Source organism: Vipera berus (assembly GCF_964194415.1).
Source record: "Vipera berus genome assembly, chromosome: 9".
NCBI classification, from domain to species: Eukaryota; Metazoa; Chordata; class Lepidosauria; order Squamata; family Viperidae; genus Vipera; species Vipera berus.
In genome coordinates, this window is record NC_138212.1 from 8,598,016 (window position 1) to 8,625,780 (window position 27,765).

The 27,765-nt window shown below is 45.5% G+C and overlaps 2 protein-coding genes across 2 annotated transcripts in view; one reads left to right on the top strand and one right to left on the bottom strand.

The window, feature by feature from the left end:
• Positions 1-20,698, top strand: part of NFKBID (NFKB inhibitor delta) — a gene marked incomplete at its 3' end in the record, with an annotated part of 33,831 nt that extends 13,133 nt beyond the window's left edge. Inside the window, exons 2-12 of the mRNA XM_081334581.1 lie at positions 6,436-6,527; positions 7,156-7,189; positions 10,244-10,542; positions 13,210-13,415; positions 14,709-14,814; positions 15,867-16,013; positions 17,417-17,468; positions 18,582-18,727; positions 19,006-19,122; positions 20,369-20,533; positions 20,633-20,698. Of these exons, the coding sequence (XP_081190707.1) occupies positions 6,436-6,527; positions 7,156-7,189; positions 10,244-10,542; positions 13,210-13,415; positions 14,709-14,814; positions 15,867-16,013; positions 17,417-17,468; positions 18,582-18,727; positions 19,006-19,122; positions 20,369-20,533; positions 20,633-20,698 (1,430 nt within the window). The remainder of the gene's footprint in view (positions 1-6,435; positions 6,528-7,155; positions 7,190-10,243; positions 10,543-13,209; positions 13,416-14,708; positions 14,815-15,866; positions 16,014-17,416; positions 17,469-18,581; positions 18,728-19,005; positions 19,123-20,368; positions 20,534-20,632) is intronic.
• Positions 20,699-24,149: 3,451 nt separating this feature from the next.
• NPHS1 (NPHS1 adhesion molecule, nephrin) overlaps positions 24,150-27,765 on the bottom strand; it is a gene marked incomplete at both ends in the record, with an annotated part of 39,907 nt that continues 36,291 nt past the window's right edge. The window contains 5 exons of the mRNA XM_081334368.1: positions 24,150-24,278; positions 24,854-24,996; positions 25,085-25,145; positions 27,288-27,378; positions 27,612-27,636. Coding sequence (XP_081190494.1) covers positions 24,150-24,278; positions 24,854-24,996; positions 25,085-25,145; positions 27,288-27,378; positions 27,612-27,636 — 449 coding nt within the window. The remainder of the gene's footprint in view (positions 24,279-24,853; positions 24,997-25,084; positions 25,146-27,287; positions 27,379-27,611; positions 27,637-27,765) is intronic.

Consider the following 27,765-nt stretch of genomic DNA (forward strand, 5'->3'; position numbering starts at 1 on the left):
CTATCCTCTGAACAGATCCTCCTCATGGACTATTATCTATGGACTGCCTGCGATCCGGACTGCTTTTTATGCCTTCCTTTAAATATTCTTCCACGGATTTGTTCGCCCTCAGGGGTGCTCCCCCTTCCTGGGTGCGACCCGCCTCTCTAGCCGATTATAACCTCAAGGAAGGGCCCATTTATTGGGACCCTGAGAGTTGGCTGGGCACGGGTAGGGGCCTCCGACGTGGACCTAATAAGAGGCCCCTGATTATTTTTCTGTCTAAATTTTTTAGGGGGTTAGGGAGGCGGGAGGGTTCTTTTGGTTGTTTGGATAAGGGGGGCGATCCAACAACCTCTGTTCTGGCTAGGGCCGATGCAGATCGCAGGGGGGAGGAGCGGGGGTCGGTTACCTCCGGGGCTCCAGGGCTGGTCGTGGGGCGACCTATCCCCACGACATCAGGGAATGGCAGCAGATGTAGGAGCAGAGGGCCGTATCGATCTCAGGGAAGGCCTCTCCGCTGGTTACAAGCGGTGGGGCACTCCGACCCTCTGGCTCTTTCCCAAGGTCCCGGGAGTGAGGGTGTGCAGCCTCCTGAGCTCCGGCTGGTGTATTTGAATGCCAGGTCTGTCTCTAATAAGGCTCCTCTCGTCCGTGATTTGGTCGAGGGTGAGCAGGCGGACCTGGCTTGCATCACGGAGACTTGGTTGGGCCCAGAGGGCGGGATTCCTCTGGTTGACCTTTGCCCACCAGGTTTCCGGGTGCTGCACCGGCCTCGGGCTCAGGGTAGGGGTGGGGGTGTGGCTGTTGTTATGAGGGAGACCTTATGTCCGCGGGAGGCCACCATTCCCCAGATAGTCGGGTGTGAGTCTCTCTTTCTGAGATGCGGCCCTGGTGCGCAGTTGGGCTTGCTGCTGGTGTACCTTTCGCCTAGTCACGCAGCAGCAGCCCTGCCTGAGCTGCTCGATGTCCTCTTTGGGCTGGTGATTGAGTTCCCGAAACTTATAGTTTTGGGGGACTTCAATCTACCATCGCTGGGAGGATCATCTGAGTTGGCTCGGGAGTTCATGGCTTCCATGACGGCCATGGACCTGACGCAAGTAATTTTGGGACCGACTCATGAGGGAGGCCACACCCTTGACTTAGTTTTCTTATCTGGACGGTGGTTAGATGATCTTGGTGGGGGCTCTCCAATTATTATGCCCCTGTCATGGACCGATCATCATCTCCTGCGCCTGGTCTTCCGTTTTGCCACCCCCCGCCGTGGGTGTATGGAACCAATTAAATGGTACCGCCCCAGACGCTTAATGGATCCCCAGAGGTTCCAGGCGGCGCTGGGGTCCCCACCTGCCTCCCTTGCTCACAGCTCGGCAGATGCCTTAGTGGAAGCCTGGGAAAGGACGGCCACTGAGGCTCTTGACCGAGTTGTACCCCTGCGGCCCCTGACCCGGTGCAGATCCCGTCGAGCTCCATGGTTTTCTGCGGAGCTCCGGGAGATGAAGCGTCGGAGACGGGGCCTAGAGAGCGGTTGGAGATCCAGCCAATCCGAATCCGACCGATTGCGACTAAGAGCCCACATTAGGTCTTATCTCGCTGCGATAAGGGAGGCGAGGTCTAACCACTTCGCCACCCTTATCGCGTCCGCAGATAATCGCCCGGCCGCCCTGTTCAGGGTGACTCGCTCCCTCCTAAATCAGGAGGTGAGGGAGGATCCCTTGCAGGGTCGTGCCGAGGAGTTTAACCAGCATCTGTCGGACAAAATCGCTCGGATTCGGACCGGTCTGGACTCTGACTGGGCAGAGTCTGGCGATCAGGACACGGGCGGTCTTGTCGATACCACCTGGGATGAGTTTGATTCTGTGACTCCGGAGGAAGTGGACAGGATCATGGGGAGGCTGAGCACCACCACATGTTTACTGGACCCGTGCCCTTCCTGGCTGGTCTATGCAGCCCGGGAGAGGACACGCAGCTGGTTCCAGGCAGTTATATCGGCTTCTTTGGGTGAGGGTAGCTTCCCCGCCGTCTTGAAAGAGGCGGTGGTGAGGCCTCTCCTCAAGAAGCCTGCCTTGGACCCAGCTGTATTGAACAACTTTCGTCCTGTCTCCAACCTTCGCTTTCTTGCGAAGGTTGTTGAGAGGGTGGTGGCGCATCAGCTCCCTCTGGTCCTGGATGAAGCGGATTATCTAGACCCGTACCAATCGGGTTTCAGGCCCGGGCACAGCACGGAGACGGCATTGGTCGCGCTGGTGAATGATCTCTGGAGGGCTCGGGACAGGGGATATTCCTCTGTTCTAGTCCTATTAGACCTCTCGGCGGCTTTCGATACCATCGACCATGGTATCTTGCTGCGGCGTCTCAGGGGATTGGGAGTGGGAGGCACAGTTTTACAGTGGTTCTCCTCCTATCTCCAGGGACGTTCGCAGTCGGTGTTGGCAGGAGGGCAGAGGTCGACCGCGAGGTCTCTCGTTTGTGGAGTTCCTCAGGGGTCGGTCCTCTCGCCTCTCCTGTTCAACATCTACATGAAACCGCTGGGTGAGATCATTCGTGGTTTTGGAGTTGGGTATCATCAGTACGCGGATGATACCCAACTTTTCTTTTCGACCCCAAGCCACCCCAGTGATGCCCTCAACGTGATGTCCCGTTGCCTGGAGGCGGTTCGGGTCTGGATGGGGAGGAACAGACTTCAACTCAACCCCGACAAGACTGAGTGGCTTTGCATACCTTCATCCCGGGTCTATTCGGACATTCCACCTCTTGCTATGGGGGGTGAACTATTACCCCCCGTAGATAGGGCTCGCAACTTGGGAGTCCTCCTAGATTCACGGCTCACCTTGGAAGACCATATAGGAGCTGTGACTAGGGGGGCTTTCGCCCAGGTTCGCCTGGTGCGCCAGTTGCGGCCCTATCTTAGCCGGGTTGATTTATGCACGGTCACTCATGCGCTCGTGGCCTCTCGTCTGGACTACTGCAACGCTCTCTACATGGGGCTGCCCTTGAGGACCACCCGGAAGCTCCAACTGGTACAGAATGCAGCCGCGAGAGTTGTGCTGGGAGTCTCCCGATACTCCCACGTTACACCTTTGCTCCGTGAGCTGCATTGGTTGCCAGTTGCCTTCCGGGTGAGATTCAAGGTACTGGTAATGGTGTTCAAAGCCCTTCATGGCATGGGGCCGGAGTACCTTAGGGAACATCTGCTGCCGGCATCAAGCTCCCTGCGCCCTGTGCGTTCCCACAGAGAGGGCCTCCTCAGGGTGCCTCCGATCAGAGAATGTCGATTGGTGGCGCCCAGGGGGAGATCCTTCTCTGTGGGCGCTCCGGAGCTGTGGAATCAGTTGCCGGTAGAGCTCCGGATGGCGCCCGATCTTCGCTCCTTTCGTCGCGATCTTAAGACGTTTTTGTTTGTACAAGCCGGCCTAGCCTGATGGGGATTGGTGGGGTTTTTATTTTTTTGTATCCTTAATTTTAGTTTTGGGGTTTTATTATTGTATTAATTGTTTTAATTTGGGCAATTATTTAATCTTTTTTTAATGTTTGTACTTTGTATTTGACTTTTGCCCTGTGAACCGCCCTGAGTCCTCAGGGAGAAGGGCGGTATATAAATATTATTAAATTAAATTAAAATTAAAATTAACCTGATAGCAGTGTTCCAGTATATAAGTGGCTGCCACAAAGAAGTGTGTGTGGGGGGGGGTGTCAACCTGTTTTTCAAAGCACCGGAAGTCAGTAGAAGAAGCAAGGGATGAAAACTAATCAAGGAAAGAACCAACCTAAGAACTAAGGAGAAATTTCCTATCAGTGGAACAACTTGCCTCCAGAAGTGGTGGATGCTCCAACGCTGGAGGCTTTTAAGAGATTGGACAGCCATTTGTCTGAAATGGTATAGGGCAGGGGTAGGCAACCTCGGCTCTTTTATGACTCATGGACGTCAACTCCCAGAATTCCTCAGTCAACATAGCTGACTGAGGAATTCTGGGAATTGAAGTCCATGAGTCATAAAAGAGCCGAGGTTGCCTACCCCTGGTATAGGGTTTCCTGCCTGGGTAGGGGGTTGGACTAGAAGACCTCCAAGGTCCCTTCCAACTTTGTTATTCTGTTAGCTAAAGCCCATCCTTGATGCTACCTCTGACAGGAGAGAGTGAAGAAGCCAAATAACCATTACCTCTTTTCCTGTTAACTGTATCTTCTCTCCATATGGATCCAAGCTCCCTCTAGAAAGTGCTGTTTGCAAAGTAAGATGTAGGAAAAATGTTCTTTGCACATCAAAGAAGCACCCAAGAGCACCAGTATCAACTTTCTTGAAATGCAGTTAGCAGTTCAGACAAGCCAAGAAGGAATTAAACTTCTAATATCTCAGGTTCTGCCTGGGCAAACAAATGCATCCATGTTAATTCCCTTAATGTCATTAACCTCAAATGGAATTGAGTCCTATATCCGGTAGGATTGCCCCTTCGTGTTCTCTCCTTTTGGAGAAACATTGTGTGCATGGCAATATTAAGTGGGGTGTAAGAAATGGGCAGCATATGAAACGTTCAAACAATATTTGGAAGGAGAATCACCAGCTATACACATGGATTGCCAAGTGGTTGGGGCAATTAAAATCATATTGCTATCATTTGATGGCTAATGGAAAGGACAAAAAAAATCCAAAAATTATTTTCATGCTTCATTGACTGTATTAAGGCTTTTGATTGTGTACAACACCACAGTGAATGGTGTACAGCCCTCAAAAACATAGGAGTATCAGGCTATCTAATCTGTCTATTGAAGAATTGGTACAAAGAACCAGGAAGAAATAGAACAGAATATTGGAACAATTAAATGGTTCTAAATTGGGAATGGAGCATACCTAACATTGTACATGGTCACGCTGCTTGTTTTTACTAATCTGCAGAATATATCATGAGAAAGGTTGGAATAAAAGCAATCGGAACGGAATTTAAATTGCTAGGAGCGACCTCAGCAGCCTCAAACATGCTGATGATACCATTTTTCAAGGGCTGGAAGCACGGAAGTCTTAAAGCATCTTTTGCTGAAGGCTTAAACACATAGAGTGATTCAGAGGATTTTAAAGATTAACATTCAATTGAAACCATAACTTTTCCTCCTGGGATCGAAACAGCTAGAAAAGAGATGTGGAATACTGTTTTTAAATGTGATACCTGCAAGCAAGGTTATGGTATGCACGAAGATGGAAACAATTTGGCAATAGCTGCAAGAGAGGAATGGTTGGTGAGGATGACAGAACTTGCTGAAATGGCTACATGGACTGGTTTGATTAGCGAAAAGATAACTTTGATCAGCTATTGAAAACCCCTTATGGGTTGTTTATGTAAGAAAGAAAAAATGTGAACTCACAATTTATAGTTTTGATGATTAAACAGGATACATTACAGATGAGATTATAGATTATAGAAAGACGAGCGCTATGATGTAACTTTAGAGAAAGGTTAAAACATGATTGTACCTATAACTGCTGGGAAGAAGATTGCAAGCCTCTTCTTTGTATTTTTTTTTACTTTTTCTCAAATTTTCTTCTACATTTTTCTCTCTGTAACCTTAGCTTTTTCTTTTATTTGACAAAAGATACATTCTATTTTGGTTTGTATTAGTTCTTACTAGGGTTGTTAACATTTTCAATAAAAGTAATGGTTAAGGCGCTACAACTGAATCACTACAGTTGTTAAGTTAATAACAAGGTTACTAAGTGGATCTGGCTTCCCCGTTGACTTGGCTTGTCAAAAGGTCAACACGGGACACAGCAACCGTCATAAGTATGAGTCAGTTGCCAAGCATCCGAATGGAGATGCTGCAACGATCGTAAGTGTGAAAAAATGGTCATAATGAACGAATGAACCTTTATTATCAAAGTACAAGATGTACTTTTTCAGTGCCGTTGTAACTTCGAACAGTCACTAAATGAAAGTTGTAAGTCGAGTTGTACCGCTGTGGAGAGAAGCTTCTTTTCCAAACTTCTTGAAGAGCGAAGAAGAGTATCAAGCCTTTCCGCACGTTTGTTTGTAGGTCTGAGCTGAAGAAGCTTCTTGGATGAGAAGCGAAACGTCTTCAAAGAAAAAACAAGGAAGTTCGGTTGTCTCTTGAAAAAGCACCTATGGGACAATCGTGACCGGGATGACTGAGAATCTCCATAGACGTTTGTTTGTAGGAAAACTTCACCCTAAGACTACTCCCAAACAGATAGACTCAGTGGTGGGATTCAGATATGTGAACAATCGGTTCTCTGTGCGGATGCCGCTTCCAGAAGTCCATTCTGGGCCTGGGCAACAAAAAATTAGCTACCGGTTGTGCCGAAGTGGTGCAAATTGGCTGAATCCCACCACTGGACAGACCGATATTGGGGCAGTTGCCCAGAAGACTATATATCTCAAGGGAAGATTATGGATGATTGCCCACACATACCCCATTTCTAATACTCTGATTCTCTCTGTCTACTTACAGGCTGCAAAGGGCCACCCCCTCAGACTGTGCGGAAGTTGCTGGAGCAACGACGACAACAACAAGCTGCCCTAAGCCACAGCACTGGACCCCTGGTGAGTCACCTGCTGAATCGAGCTGGACACCCTTATACATGTGGAGAGCCACACCCTTCTCTGCAGCACAAGGTGGTTTGAAGGTTGAATCATGGCAGCCGGTCGGATTTTGATTCAGCCTTCAGACAACATTGCCTGCCAACTCACCATGGCCAACTCACCACAGGACACGAGTAACACGAATATCAAAGAAAAAGTGGAATACAATCATTAAAGAAAGGGCGCCAAAATGAAATACGAATGACAAAAATTAAAATAATGTTTAACTCTTTTAAATAATTCAATTGAATTGTTGAATTGTCCCGCAGCAGGTTGTCCTGTGGTGAATTGTCCTATGGGCGAGTTGATTGTAGCAAATTGGCCATGGCAAGTTGACCACGATGAGTTGGCCATGGCAAGTTGGCCGCGGTGAGTTGTCCCATTCCCCCATCAGACACCTTTGCCTGAGAGTCTTCACCGACACAATTCAGTTTCTTTCTAGGTTCTTTGTGGAATCTTTGTGATCTATTTGGGCCTTCATTCTTCTTGTTCCTCAAATGCATTTGATCAGAGATGGTTGATCCAACCTGGTCTTATTGCCTTTCTCAGATTCATTACTTTCTCTTTCTTTTTTCTATTCCCATTTCAGATCCCTCCAGGAGCTTTAGAAGCCAGCTGGCCAGGTGAGTAGACTCAGACATCTGGGAATGTAATTGCTTTATCCAGGGCTTTTTTTCTCATAGAACGCTCAGAATGGAGTTCCGGCACCTTTTTTGGATGGAACCTTGTAGGGTAGGCAAGGTGGGTTGTATGACATGTGTGAGTTCCGGCACCTTTTTCTTTTACAAAAAAAGCACTGGCTTTATCTCTGTCACAAATGCTCTTGTGAATTTAGCTTTCCATCAGCTTTTCTAAACATGGTACCCTCCAGCTGGCATCTTACAACAGAGCAGAGATTTTCCAGTGCATCTGGAGGTTAACAGATTATGGAAAGCATTTGAGGTACTTAAGGCTTTCCACTTAGATTGCAGCAAGAATCATTTGTTTGGGGCTTAGGTCACTTAATAAACTTCCAAGCAGTTTGAGATTTAACTCTTTATCTATCTTTTATCTCTCAGTCTCGATATATTTAATCTATCTAATCAATTTCTGGGTTCTTAACTGTTACAGAATTATTGCCCAATTCTCAAAGCTGCATTGTCACTACAGGTAATCCTCAACTTACAGCCATTTGTTCAGTGACCATTCAAAGTTACAGTGGCACGGAAAAAAGTGACTTATGACTGGTTTTTCACACTAATGACTGTTGCAGCATCCCCATGGTCATTTGATCAAAATACGGGAGCTTGGCAACCAGCAAGGATTTATGACAGTTGCATTGTCCCAGGGCCATATGATCCCTTTTTGTGACCTTCCCAGCTAGCTTTCTACAAGCAAAGTCAATCAGGGAACACAGATTCACATAACGACTGCATGATTCACTTAACAATGGGAGTGATTTGCTTCACAATCGTGGCAGAAAAGCCATGAAATGGGGCAAAACCCGCTTAGCCACAGAAATTTGGGGCTCAGTTGTGGTTTGAGTCAAGGACTACCTGTACTTTCCCCTGTTTAAGAAACTACATTCTTGGAATGTATTCCAAGTCAGTCTAGTTTTCTCGTCCACTTTAGGACAAAACAGTAAGGTTAGGATATTGTTTCAGCAAGGCTTGCTGAACGTGGACACTCTCCAGCTTGGGTGCCCTTCAACTGCCAGAATTTTTCATAATCCTCATACTGACTGGGGATCTCAGTTTGGTAGAGTGGTTAAGATGTCTATGGAGATTCTCAGTCATCCAGGTCATGCTTGCCCCAAAGGTGTTTTTGCCTCTTGAAAAAGCACCTTTGGGATAACCATGACCTGGATGATTGAGAATCTCCATAGACATTTAGCTATGCAGTTTGGGATGAACACCCTTTGAATGGTGCAGGAGTATGAACGGATTTCCAGAAAACATTGCAGACTACAGGAACCATTTGTGCTTCAGTTTGAGATGCAGACAACACAAACTCATCCCCAACAGCCTGCACCTGTCTTCAACTGTGAAGGGACCCAAGGCAGAAAACATCCTGCAGCCAAGAAGGCTGCACGCACATTTGCACTGCTCAGGTGACCCCGAGGACGCAGGTAAACCTCCAAGCAGCCTCAACGACTCTCTAAAAGAATGCAAATGACCAGCTGTCTGCAAGGAATATAAATCCTTCCATTTCCCACCATCCGGTCAGAGCTGAAGAAGTTTCTTGGATGAGAAGTGAAACATCTTCAAAGAAAAACAAGAAAATCCAGTTGCCTCCTGAAAAAGCACCTTTGGGAGTGGTTAAGGTGCTGGGCTAAAAACCAGGGGAGTTCTAATCCTACTTTAGGCATAAAAGGTTAGCAGGGATCATGGGCAGAGGTAGAGAATGGAGGATAAAAGGAGAATATTTGTAGCTCAGGCTTGAAATGAGGGGGTCCAGCTTGGTTGTTTTTGCATTGCTAGCCCTGATAATGTTATCTTGTTTGGGTAATGAAACATCTGCAAGAAAACAACCAAACTCAGAGAGAACTAAGGACCAAGTTCTACCCTTTTAAGATCTGGTTAGACTGTTAAGGGCCCTAGGCAGATGTTGCCACGTCTAACTTCAAAAGTGGAGATGGATGCTTTGCTAGGGGGGATTTTTCAGTTGGAAGACAATAACAAGATCGTCTCTGGTGGTTACCACAGTTCTGAATGTTAAACGAATTATCCTTTATTGGAGAAAGCTATCTCAGCCTCATGTTTGTAAATCCTGCGCTTGTCTATCAAACACACTGAGGTCATTGGCCAAATTGACATCTTCGATCAAAGAAAAAACACTAAGTCTAACGCTGACTGGAAAACTGTTATAGACCTTGTGCATGAAACGGGGGAAAAATGAACTTTTGATATATGGTTTGGATGATTAAAAAATAGATTATAGGAAAAGTGAAAGCCGTGCTGTAACCATCAAGTAAGAAGTTAATTTCTACTTATAACTGCTGTAAAAGAAAATCAGAAGTTATACTTTTTTCCTGCACTTCTGGCTTTGTTTTTCCTTCCTTCTTTCCTTCCTTCTAAATATTAGTTTCTTCTATTAGTTTTTATATTTCTTGTTTAAAATCCCAATAAAACTATACAGGGATTAAATAAATAAATTAAATAAATAAAAATACAGGGATTATCCTGTATTACTCGTTTACGGGGCAAGGTTCATTATTCAAATAGGTTCATTATTCAAAGTTTCATTAGGTCTTTACTTTGGATTATTGATTAACTATCATATATTTACTAGCATTTCCTTCAAGGGTGCAAATTGACCCAAAGAGGCTTTTCCCTATCACATTTTTACCTTGCCACAGCCCTGTAAGGTAGACTTAAGACTTTATTTATGTAGGTATTCAAATTCTATAGCTGCCCATCTTAGTCAAAGACTCTGGGCGGCTGACAATTCAAAAAATATATTACAATTGAAAAAACTGAAAACAATAATGACACTAGATGTGTCCAGATTAAATATACACAGGAGAAAGATACTTAGCCAGCTAGCCAAGTATGGCCATTTTTCACACTTAAGAGAGTTCCAGCAGGTTACTAACGTCATAAATGTAGACCTGAGTACAGTGATCTAAGCATTTTCTGCTTCTCCGAAGAAATCAACTTTATTCACTGATGGGAACGTTCCCAAATCTCTTTTCTTAGAGCCCCATGGAACAATAGAAAAAGGGGTTTCTACTCTAGGACAGACTACATCTGCTCAGTATCCAGCTGCTGCCTTTCCTGCCTGGCAACCAGATGCCTCCAGCCAAGGAGCTTTCTCTCCAGATTTTCACTACCCGTGTGTGGACCCTGGCAACGATTTCCATCTCCAGCCTCAGGGGAGCCAGTATGATGTGATGAGCCCCTGCCCTCCCTTGGAAACCAATATTTATGGAACCGTAGGTCCTGGAGGTCCCGAGGAAGTGTATACTTCCAAGATAACATCAGCAGTAAATTACGAGGTGAGATGAGCAGAGATGGAAGTGGGATAGAATTAGCTCCCTGAGGTATATTTAGCAGTGGATCCATACTACTGTCTCAAGCTGGCTGCTAAAAGCCACTTGCTTCTCAAAAGGGAATCCTGAGAATTGCGTGCAGATGTGAACTCTTCAAAGCATGCCAGGAGCCTCTCCAAAGTGCAATTCACATCTTTTCTTTGGAAAAGACAATGAGAAAGCAGTATGTTATTTTAAAAAAAAAAGAAAAAAGAAAAAAAATGCCTAGATGTATTTTCGAAGTAGATAAGTCTGGGCTCACTTTCCCTATCCAGATGCTATCCAGATGAGTTGAGCTACCGTACGTAGGAGAAAATATGGTGCTGGTTTGGACAAGTAAAACCGAGCAAAGCATCCATTCCCTTTCCTCAATACCCACCCGGCAACTTGCGAGGAAAAAAAAATAAAGCCTATGGAATCAGTCGCGAAATATTTAGAAGGCAAAGAGAGGCTGATAAGACTAGAAGATAATAATAATAATAATAATAATAATAATAATAATAATAATAATAATAATAATAATAATAATAATAATAATAATAATAATTTTATTTGTATACCGCCCTTCTCCCGAAGGACTCAGGGCGGTGAACAGGGCAATAAATACTAATACAAGGATACAAAAATTAAGAAAATATTAAACAAAGTGCCCAATACCTTAAAACAATAAGTTAAAATACGTTAAAAGCAATAATAAAACCCAAAACCCATCAGGCCAGGCCGGCTTGTTCAAACAAGTAGGTCTTAAGATCCCGTCGGAAGGAGCGAAGGTCGGGCGAAGATACACTGAGAGAACAAAAAGGCATTCCATGAAGATAGCAGTTCCAGAAGATATTAGCTGCAGGCATAGGATCTGGTATCTAAGGCCAGTTTAAGACAAGACCCATGATGGTAACTGGGTCTAGGACAGGGGTAGGCAACCTTGGCTCTTTTATGACTCGTGGACTTCAGCTCCCAGAATTCCTGAGCCAGCACGGCTCAGCTTGGAAATCTCTCCTTTTCCCCTCAGCATGTCTGGCTCAGGAATTCTGGGAGTTGAAGTCCACGAGTCATAAAAGAGCCAAGGTTGCCTCCCCCTGGTCTAGGACAACTTGCTGCGGCCAACTTGTCCTGGCCAACTCAATTTGCCATGGCCAACTTGGGGCAACTTGCCACAGGGCAATTCAATGCAGGACAATTCAAGAGAGGGACAAATGAATTGCAGAGGGCCTTGTCTTGCTTTAGGTTAAAGGTTCAAACCTAAAGCAAGACAAAACCCACTGTAATTCACTTGTCCCTGTCTTGAGTTATCCCATGTTGAATTATACCATAGCGAGTTGGCTGCATTGAGTTGACCAGGGTGAGTCAGCCAGGGCAAGACAGCTGGGGAGAGTTGGCAGCAGCAAGTTGTCCCATTCCGACTGTAACTCTACAGAAAGCAACTTCATGGAACCCTTTCTCAATATATCACTGCTCTGGAGGCTCCACCCCATCATTCCATAGAAACCAGCCTGTGCCTAACCCCACTGGCATAGAAGATGCTGCTATAGCTAGTCATAGCTCAATGATGTCCAATCAGTTACTTTGCTGTATCCAAGCAGAGGTGTACTCTAATTTGCATTACTATATAGAAGAGTTGGGATGCGGTGGCTCAGTGGGTTAGGATGCTGAGCTAGTCGATCAGAAGGTTGGCAGTTTGGCGGGTCGAATCCCGAGTGCCGCGTAACAGAGTGAGCGCCTGTTACTCGTCCCAGTTTCTGCCAACCTAGCAGTTTGAAAGCACGTAAAAATGCAACTAGAAAAATAGGGACCATTATGGTGGGAAGGTAACAGCGTTCCGTGCGCCTATGGTGTCTAGTCATGCCGGCCACATGACCACGGAGACGTCCTCGGACAAGCGCTGGCTCTTCGGCTTTGAAACGGAGATGAGCACCAGCCCCTAGAGTTGGAAACGACTAGCATGCACATGCGGGGTAACCTTTACCTTTACATAGAAGAGTTGCATCTTCACCCACTTTAGCCTCAGATGTTTTCAGTACCATAATAAACAATTTGTGCTTCCATGCAAGATAGTGCCTGGGTCTCGTTACTGAAGAGCTCTTTGGAGAAATTTCACCTACAACTACAACCCCAAGCACAATTGTTTCTTACAATGAGCGAGAGTGATGGGAGATTGCATCCTTATTATATTCATTACATGTAGCTATTTTGTGTGGAGGATCTCAGTAACCTTGGGCCATCATTTGGTAAAGACAGAACGGTTATCAGGGATCATGGGCAGAAGTAGGGAAGGGAGAACCACCCATCTAAAGAGCCAGGTTGGCATCGTAGTTAAGGTGCTGGCCTACAAACCAGGGGCCTGTGGGTTCTAATCCTTCAGGATCCAATCTGCAGAATCCAATCTAGGTCTAATGCTAAAAAGCACGAGTCCAAAAGCTAGGAAGAGCAAACCTCTGGTCCCGGTGACCAACCCAGATTGGATCCTGCAACATTATCCTGGGACATATATATTTGCCCTCATTTGTGAGTTCTAATCCTGCCTTAGGCATAAAAGGTTAGCAAGGATCACGGGCAGAGATAGAGAAGGGAGAACCACCCATCTTTAGAACAGCTTCACTCCAATACCTGTTTACCTTTTTTTTTATTTCCACCCAGAAGGTTGCCACTGAAGCTGTCCATCTTTATCCAAGCTCAGCGAACTCCTGGCTGGGACAGGAACAAAACAATGCTTCTTTCCTCCTTCCTGGTTGTTATGCAGACTTATCTGTGGATGTAGATCCAGGGGAACTGACACAAGCTCGGGCACAGATCCAGAATATAGATCTATCTCACCTTTTACAGCAGGATGAAGATGGCGACACGTAAGTGTACAACTGTGGCACCATCCCACTGAGAAAGGCATTCTGTCTTCTTGTTTGGGATGGTCATATGAAAAGATGAAAAAAAAGGAAAGATTTTGGGAAGCAGATAACAAGCAGGCTACATAGGAACCAACTGGGAAAGGGACTGGGATCTATTGCCAGCCTGGTGCTTTTCAGTTAGGTGAGGCCTGTAATTTCCAGCTTGGAAAACCAAAGATCACACCGGCTAGAAATACCAAGTGTTAGATAGATGTATCGCATCTGGAATGCCTCACACTGGGAAAACATCCATGGTTGCAGCGTAAAACAGGATTAAACGGTGGCAGCTGTGTCATTTTCTTGCCACTTAGAGTGAATCAGATAAGAAAAAAAACATGGCAATTGGGTGGTCAATAAAGTATGGGCAAAAAAACAAAGGCAACCAGTAGGTTTACAGTTTGTATATTTACATGTTAAATCTTTGTAGATGTCTCTGTGGTAATTCCTTGGCATATGTATTCATATCTCTGTGCTAATCCCTAACAATGGATCATCATATCCCTCACGCTATTCCATTTCAGGTACACGATGTTATACTCACACAGAAAAGACAAAAGTCAGTATTTCTCAATCATGACAACTTGAAGATGGGTAGACGTCATGCTGTGTGGGGAATTCTGGGAGTTGAAGGCCACCCATCTTCAAGTTGTCACGGTTAAGAAACACTGGCATAAGGAGCAGCAAAACTGTGTCAGTTAATGACATGAGAGAACAAAGAAGAAGATAGATAGCTAAATCTAATTATTCCAACACCATTCATTATAATCTATAGCTTTCTATCTTTGCAAATCATCCTTGCTTCCCTCACCTTTGGATACCGCTATATGTGTTGCACAAGGAACTGATTATGATACTATAAATAAAAAATGTAGTAGATATCTTACTGTACCTGAGAAAGCTACAATCAGGTAAGCAATGTCCTCGCCTGCAGAGTTGGCTTTACGAATTCAAGAGTGACCTTGTTTTTCCTTTCTACGATTCTTTATCTGGAAAGAGACTGAAACTTGGCAACCCTTCAAAATTCAAATTATAAAATAAGACATGCAGCCAGCGAGTTTGCAAATGAGAGAATACAAGATGCTAAAACGTTGGGGCATGCGTGGGGAGGGAGAATTCTCGGTGCAAGTTGTAAACTCACCAACTTTCTGAAGTCAGAGTACTTTTAAAAAAAAAGTGAGGTAAGGATGTTGGCCTGGGAAGTGGCTATCCAAAAATATGATAGACATTTGATCATTCTGAGCCTTTCTTTTCCAGGTTGCTCCATCTCTTTGTTGCTCAAGGACTCCGCCCATTGTCCTATGCTGCAGCTGAAGTGCTCCGAGACTGTGGACAATTGGATGTCAAAGAACACCTGGGGAAGGTAAGTTCATTCTAGGACAAGGGTCTTCAAACTTGGCAACTTTTAAGACTTGTGGACTTCAACTTCCATGGCTGGCTGGGGGAATCTGGCAGTTGGAAATCCACAAATCTTAAATTTTCCATGCTGGCTGGGGAATTCTGGGAGTTGAAGTCCACAAGTCTTAAAGTTCCCATGCTGGCTGGGGAATTCTGGGAGTTGAAGTCCACAAGTCTTAAAGCTGCCAAGTTTAGAAACCCCTGGTCCCTGAATTAGCTGGAGGTTCTCTCCTTGCACAGATATTGCTAAAGGTTTCTTGGGTGGTTGTTTCTTGGAAGAAGTCTCTTCCCGTCACCCCTGTGGCTTATCTTGTGTGATCTGCTGTTCCATGTTATACTGGAACGGGAAAGCATCAGCAGCTGTCCTTCAAGAAGCTGAGTTTACGATGTAAAAGAAATGCCACTTGGAAGCTACATGCAAACATTAAAGTTGTGTGTATACATTTTTTTCTTACAACATTCACAGTTTTGGATCTAAGATAGGCAGATCAGGCAGATCTAGGATAGGCAGATCAAAGCCAGAAGCAATGGTCATCCCTCCCAAATAACACTGCGCCTAGGGTTCCCTTCAAACTATCAGCTCTACAAGCTAGCAGTCGGTGTTTTTCTACTTCGGCAGCTTGAAGATGTGTAGACTTCAATTTTCAGAATTCTCCAGTCACCTACGGACAATTGATTTGGGGGGAGTTGATTTGATGGGGATCTAGGGGAAACTGAATTTGTGGAGTTGAAGTCCATACATCTTCAGGTTGAGAAACACTGTGATACTGAGCTACGAAAACTTACATTGACACATTATTCCTTCCATCCATTCCTACCCCTATAATGAGCTGCCATTTAGGTGGACTGCCTTACATGGACCACCTGTTTAGGCCGTGCCCTCAAGTCAAGTTTAGCTTCAGTTCAGTTGTCTGTGGAGATTCTCAGCCATCCGGGTGCTTTTTCTTTGAAAATGTTTCGCTTCTCATCCAAGAAGCTTCTTCCGTTCAATTATTGTTATTTTTTCTTTCTGTCCAGACTCCATTATTAGTGGCCGCTGCAGCCAATCAACCTAAGATCGTGAAGGATCTGGTTTTGCTGGGAGCAGATGTCAATGCCATGGACCAAAAGGGGCAGACGGTGCTGCATCTTGGCGCCACCTACGGGCTGCCCAGTGTCATTGAGGTGAGACTGGCCTATTTTCCCCACTAAAATAGCCTTGTACAAAGTAGGCACGGTAACCTCTTTAGTGGAGACAAAACTAGCTATCTCAGTGCTCCGAGCAAAGCATCAGAGAAGCACTGAAGGGGTATTAGTCTGTTAATCCACCTGCTTTGCTTTGAGACATGTAGTTTGGGGATATGCTTAGAAAGCCACTGATAAACCAGCAAAAGAGATGCAGTAGCCTTCGAATTATGACAATTGGGACCAGAATTTGCATTGTTAAGCAAGGTGGTTGTTAAGTGGGTCATGCCCAATTGTACAACCTTTTTTTTACCATGGTTGTTAAGCAAATCCATTGCCTTTGTTAAGTGAATGATTGGCCATTAAGCAAATCCAGCTCCTCTGTTGAGTTTGCTTGTTGGAAACCGGCTGGGAAAGCCACGAATGGCAATCACATGACCCTGGGGCATTGCAACCATAAATATATGTTGGTTGCCAAGCACTTAAATTTTGATCATGTGACTGTGGATGCTGCAATGGTCATAAATGCAAGGACTGGTCATAAGTCATTTTTTTCCAGTTGTTCTGAACCAGCCCTCTTCTGGCCTTGTAATAAGGCAAACCCCTATTCAGAAAGAAGAGACTGGAGAGCGTCCAAGGCTGAAAAGCGTTTGCCAAGATTTAATAGTCAATTAACAAAACAAGAAACCAAAACTCCGGAACTTGAATCCTCAAGCAGAAGGGTTGCTTTCAGCAACCAGCCCCTCCCCAAACACTCCTTTTATTGAGAGCTCAGGGCGTGGTCTCCCTGTGCCTCCTCCCGAGGAGACCCGCAGCCTTTTTCTGCTTAGTCCTGCTCGACTGCCTCCTGCGTCGGGCGTCCTTGAACAGGGCCAGCTGTGGGTCATCATCCTCCGCACTATCGGGCTCACGCAGCTGAGAGGAGGTCCCCGGCTGGGAGCTCTGCCAAGCCTGCAAGCCATCATCAGCCGGTTCGTCACCCACACACACCTCCTCCCCCTCATCTGAGTCATCCGATACATCTGAGCCGGGTGCCGAACCCACAGGCTGACCCTGAGTCACAACACCAGTGCTGTTATGACTTCTGCTCACTAAACATATAGTTATAAGTCAAGGACGACCCGTAAACTGGCAGGGCGGTGGTTCTAATCTGGCTAGTAAAAATACCATCCTGCTTGACTTTGTTTATCTGTTTTGACATGGTGATTGGGTTGAATCTCTTTCCAAGTGAGTCACCCCATCAAAGCTTTGCATAGTAGCACAACCTCCAGGCCCTCCTGGTATACTGGAGCTATATTTCCTAGATATCCTGAGCCAGCATGGAAAATCTCATGACTCAAACGAATCTTTTCCAAAACACACATCAGCTTTATTATTTCCCCCACCTCCGGCTTCTTTTCTAGGCTGTCATGATGACTGGTGCTCTTGTCAATGTGGAAGCCAGAAATTTTGAAGGTAAGTGTCAGGTTCTTTGGCAACTGCCAGAACCAAAAGCGATTTTTTTCCCCAAGTATGATTCATACTATTTTTTTTCCCTTTAGCAAGATTCATTGAGAAGAAGTCAGGGTTACAAAACTTCCAGCCACTGAACCATTTCATGTTTAGGGCCATTTTTTTCCCTTGGATGGCAGGGCAGAGAGCTTTCTAATTTTCCTTCTAACAATCTTCCTCTGATCTAGTCAGGATGCAGCTCTCTTCACTGATAATATTATAGGTAAAGGTAAAGGTTCCCCTGCACATGCGTGCTAGTCGTTTCCGACTCTAGGGGCCGGTGCTCATCTCCGTTTCAAAGCCGAAGAGCCAGCGCTTGTCCGAGGACGTCTCCGTGGTCATGTGGCCAGCATGACTAGACGCCAAAGGCGCACGGAATGCTGTTACCTTCCCACCGTAGTGGTCCCTATTTTTCTACTTGCATTTTTACATGCTTTCGAACTGCTAGGTTGGCAGAAGCTGGGACGAGTAACAGGCACTCAGTCTGTTACGCGGCACTTGGGATTCGACCCGCCAAACTGCCAACCTTCTGATCGACAAGCTCAGTGTCCTAACCCACTGCTTGCAATTGGCTGTCTACATAATGGTTTCCAGAATTCGTAGCTCTCTGGGAACCAACCGTTACATCAAGATGATAAAAGCTTTTGATTTTTTTATCAAAACCATTTTCTGCTGGAGTATGTTTAAGAGCCATGTTGGTGTAGTGGTTAAGGTAAAAGGATAAGAACCAGCAGAACATGCCTTCTAGTTCCACCTTAGGGATGAAAGCCAGCTGGGTGACTTTGGGCCAATAATCAGGAGATTGCGAGTTCTAGTCTCCTCTTAGGCATGGTAACCAGCTAGGGGACTTTAGGCCCATCACCCCGGAGACCGTGAATTGAACAGTTACATGACCTTGAGCCAGTCCCGCTCTTCCAGCACTAGGAAGAAGACAGTGGCAGACCTCTTCCAATATCTTGCCAAGAAAACTGCAGGGACTAGGTGTCAATCAACATATCAGGAGTCAACACTCACTCAAAGACACACACACAAAATGCAGGCGCGCTGTCTGATTCCTTTTCTGCGGTATTTGTACAGGTCTCACTCCTTTGCACTGTGCCGTCGTTGCTCACAACGCTGCCTTCCAGACACAAAACATGGAGCCCTCATCCCAACATCACTTGCAGAACTTACTGCTCTGCATTCAGCGGCTTTTGCAACTTGGAGCTGATTACAAGAGCCAGGTAGGCGGGCAGTGCTATATCAAGGTTTTGTGTCATGTTGAAGTAGGACACTCCAGGAAGAGTGTCTTGTCTGGCTGTTATAGCACCACAAGGGAGGTGGGAAGGCAAAAGACCAGGCCCTCCATCAGAAGGTGGACATCAGTGCAACAGATTTGACTTTTCCCATTTGGAAGTAATACACAGTGCCCTCTAAAGAAGGAACCCACTTAGACCAAACTGGAGAATTACCTAAACCCACCACTGCCTGGATGTCTGATCTTTGTTTTCCGTTTGGTTAGGACTTGAAGAGCAGTAAAACCATCCTGCATTTGGCTGTCCAGGCTGCAAACCTGCCTTTGGTCCAGTTCCTCCTCAAACTACCTGGACAAGAACGTCAGAACTTTGTAAACATTAAGGTATGCGACTAAGAGTCCCCCATTCCCCCAGGAGCTGTGGTGGCACAGTGGTTAGAATGCGGTACTGCAGGCTAATTCTGCTAACTGCCAGCTGACTGCAGTTCGATCCTGATGGGCTCAAGTTTGACTCAGCCTTCCATCCTTCCGAGGTCAGTAAAATGAGGACCCAGATTGTTGGGGACAATGTGTTGACTCCGTAAACCATTTAGAGAGGGCTGTAAAGCACTGTGAAGTGGTATATAAGTCTAAGTGCTATTGCTATTCACAAGCATTGCCCCCAGGGCTGGGCACAGAGAAGGTGGTGTGCATTTTCTGACAGCTTCCAACCTGTGCCTTGGACTGCAGGAAGCCCTCAATTTACAGCCACAACTGGGACCAGAATTTCTGCCACTGAGCAAGGCAGTTGTTCAGTGAGTTGCACCCAGCTTTATAACCTTTTCTGCCATGGTTGTTAAATCAGTCATGTAGTTGTTAAACAAATCCGGCTTCTCTCATTAACTTCGCTTGTTGGAAGCTGGCTGGGGAGGGTCACACACATGATCCCGGGACATGTAACCCTTGTAAACACATGCCGGTTGCTAAGCAGCCGAACGTTCATCATGTGACCATCGGGATGCCGTGACCATCATAAGTGCAAGGACCAGTTGTAAGTCCCTTTTTTTCAGTGTCCTTGTAACTTTTAATGGATGCTAAACTTTGCAAATTGACGGCCACCCTTGCTTACAGTTAGCCCGTGTCAATGCTGCAGATCTTGGAAGCAGCAGGTAAAGAATATCTGGAAGGCATTTGATTTGGGGGGAAAATGCACAGAGAGGAGGGAGGGAGGGAGAGAGAGAGAGAGAGAGCATGACTGCTGAGGCATAGTGTCTGGGACAAGGTACTTCTCCTTTTAAAACCATTTGCCTGCTCAGCTGCAAGGGGGGGGAAAGCCTATATCAACAACATGTGGTGCAGAAGTCAAACAGATGAGAACTGCGTGGGTGGCTTGGCAGTCATATTGGAGATGCATGAATGAATTTCTCATCTTGCTGTACCTTAAGAGCCATAGTGTTAATTTTGTATATGGAATTGAGACTGGGATGGGAGTTTTTCCACCTAAAGAAGGTGTAGTATGCAGATTCAGGATCCTCACCCAAGCCTCTTGGCCTGTGCCTTCCTAGTGTTTGCCTTGCCTGATCTGCCTCTCTTGTTCAGGAGATGATAAGCTGAGCACTGCCTTAGGATCAAGGGCTTTCTCTATCCTCAGGCCCATGGGAACACAGCTCTTCACATGGCTGCAGGTCTACATGGCCATCCCTATCAAGAGCAGATTGTCCGCCTCTTACTAGATCACTGGGCCGATCCCAGTGCCCGGAACCCAGAAAATGAGCAGCCAGTTCACCTATTGACTTCAGGACCAGCAGCCGAGCAGGTGAGTTGGGCTTTGGAGTGATCCAGGTAGGGCTGGGGATGGGCAAAAGTCCGAAGAGCAATGTGCAGCTTTTGACAAACTCTTGTCTCTACTCTCTAGCTGCGTCTTTTGCTACGAAGCCGTCGCTCAGGCCCTGGGTTGGTCTGTCCCCCATCCTTCACCTGACAGCCATCCTGGATAGACCAACCTTTCTCTTTCTCCACCTTGAAGAGTGAGGAAGCATGAATGTCTTTGTTTCTTTCTTCTCCTTTCTGTTCTCCCCACCCCAAAGGAATCTGTTGTCTTCTGTTTGCTATATTTAATTAAGTTATTGGATAAGGATTAGGACACCAAGCTGAACCTTGAAGCTTTACACAAAAAAAGCATCTTCACTTAGTAGATGCTGGTGCCATGGGTCAGTTGCAGAGATGACCCACTGTAACCACAAACCATTGATGGAGAAGCTGGGTTTATTTCTGCCATCATCATGGCTTCTACCACAAGCTGGTGGCATCCCAGATGCAAGCCCACACCACATAATCCCATGAGGTTCCATATCATCAGCAAGAGTGAGGATCTGAGCTTATAAGTCCATCTTCTCCAACCTGGCACCCTCTAGGTCATTCCAGGTTGGAATCCATCACCGCATATTTGAAGGAAAAGTTGATTTGAATTTTTGCATCCAACTACCTCCCTCACTTGGTCCTCTTGACATTTCGTGCAATTGGGAACCCTCCATATTCCTTATCCACTACACTTTAATCATTTCTGTGAAATGGATTTTAACTCGAACCATATTGGTTCATAGAACACTTGAATCTTTATTATTGTTATTATTCCTGAATCATATTGGTTTGTTGAACCTCTGAACTTTTTTTACTTGAACCACATTGGTTCATTGATTATATTGGATCATATAGCAGGAGCCCAGCTTGAGTCATCACTTAAGTCAGGGGTCTTCAAACTTGGCCCTTTTATGACTTCAGGACTTCAACTCCCAGAATTCCTCAGCCAGGGAGGAAGTCCATAAGTCATAAAAGGGCCAAGTTTGAAGACCCCTGACTTAAGGCAAAAACAACAATGCAATCCTATATACCAGTACTCAAGGGGGGGGAATCCCCATTGTATTTAATTAGCCTTACTCCTCAGTAAGACAGAATCTATTTTAGACTAACCCCATTGAACCCAGTTCAACAATGGACCCCTAAGAGGGGCTTTGTGGGGTTTCTTAAGAATTACTCAAATATGTCACCATCTAAATGACTACTGGGAAAATGTCTTTTCAGAACATAGGTGTTTGCAGAATGTATTACCAAATGCATTTCATTCAAAATGAAATTGGATTCAGTCCAGATTCATGTAACGTGGAGAATCCAAGGAAGCATTATTTTGTGAGCAGGCTTGGGACTTCTAATAGAAGTCTTGGCCAGCCCAGCAAATTGAAATTCCCAGGATTTCTCCCAGGGATGGGGATATCATCGTTATTAAGTTGGTGTTAATGACAAGTTAGCCTTTTAAGGCAGAAAACTCCTCTTACAGAGGAAAGTGCTGGCGCTGCTATTAATTATGCCTCAAATTAGCCAGAGGCGAGCAAAGGCAGTTGCACTGCCATCCTTGGCAAAAGAGCATCCTAAGGCAGAGGTCCCCAACCTTGGTAACTTTAAGACCTGTGGACTTCAACTCCCAGAATTCCCCAGCCAGCATGGCTGGCTGGGGAATTCTAGGAGTTGAAGTCCACAGGTCTTAAAGTCGCCAAGGTTGGGGACCCCTGTCCTAAGGTCTCTCAAGGAATATGGGTGTGTTCAGAACTGCCAGGATATCTTTGTGTTATTTTTTTTTTGTGATTATGATTTAGGCTTTGGCCTGCATTGCACCCTCTCACAGCATCTGTGTCCAGACAGCTGTAGCCAGATCTCTGGCTTGCTTTGAAACCCTACATGGGCCAAAGAAGCAGTCTTGGACTCTTCTCTGAGACTGCGTTAGCTTCCTTCCATTTCGGAAAGCTGTATCTCCACAAAGTGAGAAAAACCATTCCCCTTTTTCCTTCGTGCTCTTCTCCAATCCCCAACTCCCTTCCTGTTCTCCAAGTATCTGGTAGGAATTACAAGTAGGTCCTTGGCTTATAATCATTCATTTAGCGACCATTTAAAGTTACAATGGCACTGGAAAAGCATCTCAATTTTGATCACAGGATCGTTGGGGATGCTGCAAAGGTCGTAGCTATGAAAAACGGTCATAAGTCACATTTTTCAGGGCCGTTGTAACTTGGAACGGTGACTAAACAAACTGTTGTAAGTCGAGGACTACCTGTGTTTGGAAACATACAGCGCTTGGTTAGTTTTTACCTGGGGTTAGTTCTTTACACCTAAAATATACCGTAGGAACCCGGCTCAATGCAAACTCACAATGTGGGTCCATTTAGTAGCCAGCTTAAGTCTACTGCAGGGGTAGGCAACCTCGGCTCTTTTATGACTCATGGACTTCAATTCCCAGAATTCCTGAGACAGCTATGTTGACTCAGGAATTCTGGGAGTTGAAGTCCATGAGTCATAAAAGAGCCAAGGTTGCCTACCCCTGGTCTACTGTGTAACCATCACCCACAAATGCAAAGCAGACGAGGTATTTTCACCCATAGGCCTCTGACAGAGGGGGAGGGCGAGGGATGAAATGCTGTTGTATTGCAAACTCTGCCCGTAGAGGGGATTCCCACGGGGCAGGTTTCAAATGCCTGCTTCATCAGTTTTTAACCTTGTCATGGCTAGGAATAAATGTCTATGCTTTTCCCCTGGTCTGTTTGGGGTCTGCTATGCTCATATGCATCCCTCTGCATTCGACATGATGAAAACTTGCAAGGGTAGATAACTTGACCAGAGGAAAAATCGAGCTGGCTTTACAGTGGAGCATAAACTATTGGAGCAGAAGTGTAATAAACCTTTTTTTTACACTCTTCACTTGACTCTGGTTCATGGTATCCTTTCCATCCCCAGCGAGCCATGTGTGGTCTGCCTTGGGCTTATTTATATTTTATGGATTTCTTGCATTTTGAACCTAGCTTTTTAGCCAAAAGACACTGCAAGCAGCTGAGTGGTGGAAAACTCCTTGCCCTGAGGTTTAGCTACAAAAGACAACACACACAAACTAAGCAAGAGGAAGGTTGGGGAGGGGGGGGGACAACCTCAAGCCTAGGTAGCAATTCTTAAAGTTACAGTTTTTATTAAACCCAACTGAGATTAGAACAGTTCAATTAGCCACGCAAAGTAACAGCTGGGGAGAGCCCAAGGCATCGGATTCCAATAGGGGAAAAGGAGAATGGCAAGCATTCTCTTGGCTGTTTTGCCAAACATTCCACACTTGATTTGTAAGGATCCGACCACTGGGTCAGCAGTCAAAACAAAGCTGTCACGTTATCTTTTGTAGATTGAGTACACCATTTATTTATTTATTTATTTTGCACCCTCAGCAATTGTGTCTTGCTAATCCAGGCTTAGTTATATTGTGTGAACCCATCCAAAGACTGCACACCTGGATTTGGCTTCTCTACACTGTTACGGAAGACAGCATAAAATGAAGGAGCTGAGAGTTACCAGGAGACAACACAATCTTAGATGGTGGGTCAGAGAAACACAAAGCAGGTTACTTAGACTAGTTCCCCTTGTTGCTCAAAAGGCAGCTCTGTATCCAGGGGCAGATAGTTTGCCACTGAGTCATAGATCTGTGCTGTCTTTGTGGAGGCAGCTGGCCATCTTCCAATCCCTTGGTAGACCTGCTAAACACAAGGAATAAGATCTGGTAAGATTCCATGTCATTTTTGAAGCATTAAGATAGAGCAGGGGTCTTTAAACTTGGCCCTTTTATGACTTGTGGACTTCAACTCCTAGAATTCCTCAGCCAGACATGCTGGCTGAGAAATTCTGGGAGCTGAAGTCCACAAGTCATAAAAGGGTCAAGTTTGAAGACCCCTGAGATAGAGGGTGGGGTGGGGTGGGGTGGGATGGGATGGGATGGAATAGAGTAGAACAGAACAGAACAGAACAGAATAGAATAGAATAGAATAGAATGACAGAACAGAATAGTTGGAAGGGACCTTGGAGTTCTTCTGGTCCAACCCTCTGCTCAGGCAGGAAACCCTATACCATTTCAGACAAACGGTTGTCCAGTCTCTTCTTAAAAACTTCCAGTGTTGGATCATTCACAATTTCTGGAGGCAAGTTGTTCCACTGATTAAATACTTCCATTGAAGTATCCATCAACAAAACCTCCTTGATAAAGCAACCTACTGTACCCTTGACTGGCAACACAACAGGACTGTCTGAGACATCACCTCCCTCTCCAGCTACTCACTGCATATTCATTGATCCATGGTTCATGGTTGGAGTTCCATTCATCATAGAGTGGTCCCATTTCTTCCAGTCTCCTAGGACCTCCTACCTCCTCATATTCATGGAGCTCTTGAGAGCCAATCCAAGGGAGTGAGATGTTGGGGTCTGCAAAGAAAACCAAAGTTCTCCTTCAGGCAACAGGAATTAGGATTGCAACAGAGAGGAGGGGGAAAATACATCAGCTCCTACATACCTGTAACACTAGTGTCTCTGGTGGCTGTAGAGAGAGTGGCTGATGTCTTGGTAGAACTGCCCTGGAGAGAGAGCCAACCAACTATGTCAGGAGCAAGGAAAACAAATCTGGCCTTGGAGACCATTCAAAAACTACCTCTAGTCCAGAATGTGGCAATATGAGCAGTAATGGAGAAGTGTCCCTATGCCTATGTAATATCGTATATGGTCTGCACTGATTACCAGTCAGCTTCTGGATGCAATTCAATACACTAGTTATTATTTATAAAGTCTTATATAGCACCGGGATTAGGTTTTTGAGGGTTTGTCTGTCTCTTTTAGTACTAGCATACTACATGCCTTCTGACAGTTTGTCCTGGATCCTGTTGATTAGGCAGTATTATCTAAGGACCTAGGAGGTAAGCCTTCTCCATCACTGCTCCTACTCTTTGGAACAGTATCTCCCCCCAAGGACATTTACAACCCCCATCTTTAAGTAATCTTTTAAAAACATTTTTCCCCAGGCCTTGGAAGGGCCTCCTATTCATGGTATCCACCCACCCACCCATCCATCCATCCATCCATCCATCCATCCATCCATCCATCCATCGTGTGTATATCTTAAGTCTGCCCACCATCTCTTCCAGGAGAGTTTAGTTACAATTTCCAGCCCTTCGCCTTCTGCTAGAGCAGTGATGGCAATACTTTTAGAGCCGAGTGCCCAAACTGCAACCCAAAACCCACTTATGTATCGTTGGGTGCAGGGTGGGCGTGGCCCATTGGGTGGGCGTGGCTGCGGTGGTAATGGCAGACTGGGTGGGACTAAAAAAATCAGTCATTCAATTCCAACTTTACGAGATCTTTTTTTTTCCCTGTGAGAAGTTGAAATTGATTGATTGATTGAATCTTTTTTTTTGCACACGGCAGCGGAGGCCTAAAGCGAAAAGGTTTTAAGAAACCCCAGCTGAAGGCCTAGGACTGGAGCGACGGCGCAGGTGCCCACAGGGAGGGCTTTGTGTGCCACCTGTGGTACGCGTGCCATAGGTTCGCCACCACAGTGCTAGAGAAACTCTTTTTTTTTTCTAACAAGGATTGACAAATAAGATCCTTTCAAATAGGCTGATTCTCTCAAAATGTCAGGATTATGCCTTCTGTTTTTTGAAAAAGGACTTCTCATTAGACCAAACCCTCATAGCCTTTTCTGCTAATAAGAAACAGAAGCAGAGCTGCATAAAGTTTTCCAGACAGAGGCAGAAAGATTCTCTAAAGTGCTCCTGGGGACTTCCCTATACTTTCCCCAAGTTTCCTTGCTTCCTAGCAACCCCCAATCCCACCCACTCTCCCAAAGTACAATACATTCTTAAGTTGCATTATGATGGAGCCTAAGTGAGTCAGTTCGACTAATCTTCTCCAGCTGACATAATTTCTCTCTATTGCTGAAATTGGATTTACTGATACTGGAGAGAACGGTGGGTCTCTAAGAGATGGACAGAATCCAAAGGCACTGCAAAATGTACCCTTATTTCCAAAGGATGCAATCTTGATATTGAATGGAGGAAGCAGTGAGTGAAACCAGCTGCTTTGACTTAAGTTTCCTTGGGAGGAAAAAGCAAGTTTCAAAAAAAAAAACTTTGGGGAATAAAAAAAGAGAGAGGAATTTTTTTCCCCCTCTACTAAGTAAGTTTTGTGCTTCCACCACCACCACCATCCCACAGCTAGTTCTCAACTTAGGATCGCAGTTGGGACCAAAATTTCCATTGCTAAACAAGGCTGAATGAATCGTGCCCAATTTTACAATTTTTTTGCCACCTTGTCAAGCAGATCACTGCAGTTATTAAGTGAATCTCCTAGTCATTAAGAGAATCAGGCTTCCTCCCCTGATCTTGCTTGTTGGAAGCTGGCTGAGAAGTTGCAAATGGCAATCGTGCCAGATGCCTAGCACCCAAATTTTGATCGTACGACTGGATGGATGCCGTGTTGGTTGTAAGTGCAAGGACTGGTCATAAGTCCCTTTTTTCAGTGCTGCTGTAACTTTAAATGATCACTAAACAAATAGTTGTAGATTGAGGACTACCTGTATCCAATTCCTGTGCATTCTGAAAATAGTATTGCATTTCCTGCTGCTTAACATACAAACCATTTGTTGCCCTATCTCCTTGCTTGGCAACCACTGTGTCACCCAGATGTTGCACCCACAGTCCCCATGACCAGATAGATGCACTTACCTCTGAACTGCACCCCTCCAGCTGTGCCGGTTGCCCACCAGCTTTCAGCCATTTGCTCATCGTGTAGCTGTTCCCAAATCTCACCTTCCCCCTGCAATTAACCGCCACAGTGGGTTATAGTACAGTGATGAATTTACGAAGTGTTTCTCAGTTCCCAAGGAAATTGCCCCCATCTCGCCATGACTGACAACGTCAGCTTTTCAAATTATTCAACTCCGTCAAAACATTAGATGCATCAATATGAAAAAGAAAGAGAAAAGAGAGCAGGCCCAAGTTACCAACTTAAATCACATGGGTCTTGCCCTCTCGCCCAGTTAGGCTCACCTGGTTGGTCTTTCAACCCCATCTCCTGTTAGGAGAAAAACAAGCAAAAGAAATTATATCGAACAGAAGAAATGAAAGGATTTCTTTATCTACCTAGAATGACCGTTTTTATGGTGAGACAGTTATGGCAAGACAGAAAAAGCAGAGCAGATTA